Below are 6,573 nucleotides of genomic sequence, written 5' to 3' on the forward strand. Positions count from 1 at the left end.
TCAAAGCATAAATTAGCCATGTATTTATAATAATTATTTTATTATAAAAAAGAAGCTTAAAATTACTAAAATGGGATCAAGCATTAGTTAATTAAAGTTTGTTCAAGGAGTGGTTCCCTGGCCTCAGTATAATCACCTGAATCACTACACCCATAATATGGACGTCTTCTTTGATTATACTGTTTCTTCTTTTTGAAACCAGGAAAGCGTTCCTTTAATTGATAAACCTTTTGATACAACAGCAACACTCGATTGACTTTATTTGTCACTAGTAAGATGTGATAAGCAATGATCATCATGAATACTGCAATAATAGGATAATTTGCAATAGCAAAGAACATCACAAGTTGCTTTGGAGAAACATCAGTCAAATACATGAAATGTGAAACCAGAAACACAAAATTAAGAGCAAGGAGTATCATTAGATTCAGCCAATTTAGGATCTTGTATCTGAAAGGTGCTGATTTTGTTTGAAGATAAAGCAAAAGATGATAAATGAGAAGGAGAGAAAGGAACAATGGTACTCGTCCTTTGCTGGAAGTTTCAGACACATAAGTAAGCAGAACAAAGAGTTGATAAAATGCAAACCAATACCACTTGTTTCTTCTATAAGGAGCATGAATCGCTTCATAAAATGGACGAATATATTCCCTGAGTTTGTCAAATTTTAATAAAAAGTTCCCCAGCAACATTATGATGAAATATGGTATCAGGATCAATCCAGCTACAATTGATGTTACTACCATTAGCCATCTATGACTCTCACTATTGTATTCTATAAATCCATTGTTATACCATACAATTTTGGGTACATCAATACCTTCTATAAAAATTTCTGCAGAACTGAAGACATCAAGAACCGACTGAAGAAGTTTAGTGAATGAAAGATGAACAATAGTGACAAGAACTTGAATTGATGAATGAGAGAAACGATTTGAAATTTTAACTGAATAGCGACTCAGTATAATAAGGAGGCCAACAATCAGGAGTAGATAAACAGGGAAAAGTAAGCTTAATCCAGCTTTCAATATCTCAGTCATTCCATTATAGAAACAAAGTGGAAAGCCAAGGTTTAGGTTTAGCCATGATATGAATACACTTACAAATTTTATAGGATACATTACTTTATCGGTACATTCATTACATGGTATATCTAAGTAATGCACAATACCAATATTAGCAATTTGTGCATAAAATATAATACCATTGAGTGTACCAGTTGTCAGAGTTAGGTTGAGGGTGTACAGAAGCAAAACAAGAAGAGGGCCAGCTATTATATAGAGAAGAATTGTGAATGGCCAAAAACTACTTGAGCAGTCCTTGCACTCAGTAGAACCAAACACTACACTGTATTTAGGAATACATTCACCACATGCATCTCCAGCTCTAGAGCCATAACACAGTGGTAGAGATATTGTTGAGTTGGTTGAGCCAAGATATGAACCCATTGAGTTAAGTTGTATCAAATCAAGCTCAGACCCAATGTTACAGTAAGAAGGATGACAGTAAGCAATTGAAAAGTTATTCCTTTTGGTTAAATTGCCCATCCAAACATTCAAATCACCAGGTTTAATAAATGTGTTATTTTCAATGTCACATGTTATTTGTCGATTAAATTTTGTTACAAGATCAGAGCACACACAACTTCCAGTTGCACTCAATTTAAAACCAAGAGGACAACTTTTCAGTTTGACTCTCACTTCAACAATTGTGTTTTGTTGTGAAATACTAAGCAGAAGCAAAGACTCATTATTCAGTGTTGTAACATCAGTTGTATGTATTGTTAAATTTACTGTTGTGCAGTTCTTTTTTCCTTTAATAATAAATGATCCTTGATAGTCTGAAAACCACCAGTTTAATTTCTTAAAAAAGTTTACCTTTTCTACAGGAATCACTGTTAAAATTCCATATGTCAAGCTACCATTCAGATCAACAACATTTAATGGTATATGTATTGACCCCCCTGGGTAAATTTCATGCAGGTCATCTTTATTCATACAACGGTGCATTGATTTAGCATTAGAAGCTATGTCACTTGGAAAAATATTTTTAAATATTGCATGGTACATTTTGACTAATGTACCATGATGAAGTTTTACAGAATCCTTATTGTAACAATCAAAGAGGTTTGTTGAATATACAGAGTTCCCTGCTAGTGCAGCTGTGTTGTTACTGAAAGTTAAACTGATGTTTTTATCATCTTCATTGAAATACAACTGAAATGTACATTTTGCTTCTTTATTAAGATCATTCACTGAATAAATGGCTCCTCCAAGAGACTGAACTGTGTTACTAGTAAAATGAGCTTTTAGTCCTTTCTTGAGAAAAATTACACTATCTTCGATGAGCAGAAATCCTGCACCATGGTTAGCAATATTTGCATTAAATAGGAGATGTCCTTCAAGCACTGCATATGATCTCAGCAATTCAAATACAGCACCATAGTTGTGTGAAAAGTTGCCAGGCTTAGCCACACTTCCATTAATAAAAACATCAATAATATTATCAAAGTGAAATATGCTCGCTGGATTGAAATTACTAAATAACCCCTTCACAGTCAGATTTGGATTGCTGTAAGCAACTATTGAGTCAAAGAAAATAGTGAAATAGTTACTACTTTTATTAGGAAAAGTATTTGAAACAGCATACAAGCATGTTCCAGATTTTGGAGAAGTGTTATGTTCAAATTTAAGATAGTGAAATAAGATAGCAACAACACCTTTTGGTTCAGAGCCATCAATATGCTTCAATGCTATTACTGCTATTGCTCCTGAAGTCCATATTGTACCATCACCGAATCCGTTGCTTTTAAAGTTTGAATTGGTAATTACTAATGGATTGTATCTCTTTGTTAACATTCTTCTGTCAAAAAAGAATGATGCAGATATTGCACCTCCTTTACATGAATACTGTACAAAATTGTGTTCAAAATAAGAGCCATCAATTATTGTTTTTGAATTAATAGATGAATTGGAACTAAGAATCAACATTGCTCCAGCATAATATTCATTGTTGAAAGTAAAACTGTTATTTAGAATCCTGACAATAGCAGGAGCAGTGTCATTTTGTGTGAATAGTATTGTAACAGCTGCAGCATTGACAACAGGCATATTTGACAGCCTACGATACATCATTCCAGCACAATGATTACGAATACGATGATGGTGTGTTTGAATGGTATTTTCATGAAAAATCGAATTAGAAAGATTTACTTGATATTGAGTTTGATCATTTGTGGTTTCTCTTGCAATACGATTGAAAAAAAGTAGTAATAATCCACTACCAATTCCAAATTGGGTTTGTTGTGAGTAACTGACCTCAAGGTAATCAAACACAGCATAAGGAAGATTAACTGCTACTATCGCAAAACCACTGTACTTCATGATAGTGACATTGCTAACAGTAATACTAGCAATATCAGTCAATACTAGTACAGCAGCATGATACTTAGTAAAATAAATGGAAGAAGTGGTAGAATTAATGATGTTACTATGTAATGTAGTGAGATTAGTACCACAGTTAGTGAAATGGAGTCCTCTCATTGTTAGTGATCCATTGGTGCTATAGAATGCAAACCCTCTTGTCCAGTACTTGTCACTAGGTGTACAACTAATAACAGCAAATGAATCATTGGAGTCACTTGTAATAGTGAGAGAATAGTGATTCATATTAATTGGACAGAAAACACCATTAGACGTGATCTGGTGAGTAATGCTGGTGTCAAGGTGAAGAAAAAGATTGTCAGTTAATATTTTAGTTTCATTACATAAAATTCCTTCCAGTTGATGGCTAGTGTTAACAAAGACAGCAGCAGGAACCAAAGGCAAAGCAAGAAGGAAGAGCATGAATCGATACATGTTTGTAGGTAGTATTTCAAAAAGATTGAACGAACTTGAAGTGAGAGCCACTGCTTAAACAGTAACAGAAAAACTGAAAGTAAAATTAACTGGTGAGACAATAGTTTTGGCAAACCATTTCACTGTTGACAAATCAATGGGTCCAAAATCCCTATCTAGCACATGCAATTGTGAATAGAGTGTTTCAACATCACCAATTAAGGAAAAAATGTTAGCTGTGAAGAGCAAAATCCTTATTGTTCAGCATTTATGTACAATATGAATGTACTTTTCTCTAAAAATCATTAATATTAAGTTTTTAACAGTTGGCTAAGAATGTGCTCCCTGTGACTGAAAGTGCTGTATAAAGTAATGAGAACATGGAAAAAGAAGCAATTCATCACTCCTTATTGATAAAAGACTGATAACGTGTAACCTAATCATCTTCATCCTCATCTTCCTTCATGTCTTCTTGTCTCTTTCATACCTTCACTGGTCCTTCAGATGCTGCATTAGGATGATATTGCAAGATGAAGATGGACTCTGCTTTAATGTCTGCACTACATTTCCCTATAATAAAGAGATAAAAGAGTTGTACTACTAAAAATGAAAGCTTCTAAAATGTATCAACAAAACAAAGGTGTGCCTGTTTCAAAAATTTACTTATTTTAGGATAAAATTGAATAGTAAGAGTCTACTATTAAAGAAAGTGTCTAAAATGTGTCAACAAAACATTAAAGGATGCCTATTTCAAATTTTCACTAATAATTCCCAAATCACAAACTTTATATAAATACATTCATTTCAAATAGTCAACAAAAAAGCATTTATTCCAAAACACAAATTAATGTGATAACAATTACTCACTTCTAGTAAATTCCAAAAGTAAATCTTTTCATCCTCTGACCCACTTAATCATCATGAGTATGCTCTGTATTGGAATGACCTTTGAACCTTTGACAGTAAAATAGGAAGAAAGACAAAACTAAATAATGCAAAAAGTGCGATGGGGTGAAGTCAGAGAGAGAGAGGAGGCTAATGTGTTAAGCAATTCTCCATTTTCCTTATCTAATAGTCTGACATGATTATCAAGTGATATTAGCATACCCAATTAGTATACAAAATAGAGGCAGTCAATCAAAACAAACTTATATGTATAAATATTCCAGAAAGGAGTGGTCACAATCAATAAAATGATTCAATAACCATACACAGAAGGGACTCAAAAATTTGTGCTCAATCAAAGCATAGATTAGCCATGTATTTCTATAATAATTATTTTATTATAAAAAAGAAGTTTAAAATTATTAAAATTGGATCAAGCATTAGTTAATTAAAGTTTGTTCAAGGAGTGGTTCCCTGGCCTCAGTATAATCCCCTGAATCACTGCACACATAATATGGACGCCTTCTTTGATTATACTGCCTCTTCTGTTTAAGACCAGGAAAACGTTCCATGACATTTTGATACAACAGCAACACTTGATTGACTTTATTAGTAACTAGTAAGATGTGATAAGCAATGATCAGCATGAATACTGCAATAATAGGATAATTTGCAATAGCAAAGAACATTACAAGTTGTTTTGGAGAACCATTAGTCAAATACAGATATTGTGAAACCAGAAACACAATATTAAGAGCAAGGAGTATCATTAGATTTAGCCAGTTGAGTATCTTGTATCTAAAAGGTGTTGATCTTGTATGAAGATAAAACAAAATGTGATAAATGAGAAGGAGAGAGAGGAACAGTGGTATTCGTCCTTTACTGAAAGTTTGAGACACATAAGTAAGCAGAACAAAGAGTTGATGCAGTGCAAACCAATACCACTTGTTTCTTCTATAAGGAGCATGAATCGCTTCATAAAATGGACGAATATATTCCCTGAACTTGTCAAATTTCAATAAAAAGTTCCCCAGCAACATTATGATAAAATATGGTATCAAAATCAATCCAGCTACGATTGATGTTATTACCAATAACCATTTATGACTCTCACTGCTGTATGCTATGGTTCCATTGTTATACCATATTGTTTTGGGCACATCAACACCTTCTGTGTAAAATTGTGCTGAGCTGAAGACATCAAGAACTGACTGAAGAAGTTTTGTGAATGAAAGATGAACAATAGTGACAAGTACTTGAATTGACGAACGAGAGAAATGATTCGATATTGTAACTGAATAGCGGCTCAGTATAATAAGGAGGCCAACAATAAGGATAAGGTAAACAGGAAATAGCAAGCTTAGTCCAGCTTTCAATATCTCAGTCATTCCATTATAGAAACAAAGTGGAAAACCAAGGTTTAGGTTTAGCCATGATATGAATACACTTGCAGGTCTAATAAGATATACTAATTCCTTGGCACATTCAATGCATGGTATATTGAAGTAATGGACAATACCAATATTAGCAATTTGTGCATAGAATATAATACCATTGAGTGTACCAGTTGTTAGAGTTAGTTTGAGGGTATGCAGAAGCAAAACAAGAAGAGGACCAGCTATTATATAGAGAATAATTGTGAATGGCCAAAAAATACTAGAGCAGTCCTTGCACTCAGTAGAACCAAACACTACACTGTAATTAGGAATACATTCACCACATGCATCTCCAGTTCTAGAGCCATAACATAGTGGTAGAGATATTGTTGAGTTGGCAGTTGAACCAAGATATGACCTGATGAGTAAGTTGTAGCACATTAAGTTGAGACCCAATGTTACAGTATGAAGGATGG

General features: G+C 33.6%; 1 protein-coding gene across 3 annotated transcripts in view; it reads right to left on the bottom strand.

Moving 5' to 3' along the window:
* Positions 1-76: 76 nt before the first annotated feature.
* The window catches only part of LOC109587361 (uncharacterized), a 10,468-nt gene continuing 3,971 nt past the window's right edge, over positions 77-6,573 (bottom strand). The window contains exons 2-3 of one of the 3 annotated variants that reach the window (XM_020003600.1): positions 4,704-4,790; positions 77-4,406 (exon numbers count right to left, since the gene is read on the bottom strand). In XM_020003600.1, coding sequence (XP_019859159.1) covers positions 84-3,857 — 3,774 coding nt within the window. In that variant the 5' untranslated portion in view covers positions 3,858-4,406; positions 4,704-4,790 and the 3' untranslated portion in view covers positions 77-83. Of the gene's footprint in view, positions 4,407-4,703; positions 6,503-6,573 lie in introns of those variants that run through there. The other 2 variants (XM_020003599.1, XM_020003601.1) reach the window with 2 other exon arrangements.

This window comes from Amphimedon queenslandica, unplaced genomic scaffold, assembly GCF_000090795.2.
Source record: "Amphimedon queenslandica unplaced genomic scaffold, v1.1 AMPQUscaffold_12599, whole genome shotgun sequence".
Classification (NCBI taxonomy): Eukaryota; Metazoa; Porifera; class Demospongiae; order Haplosclerida; family Niphatidae; genus Amphimedon; species Amphimedon queenslandica.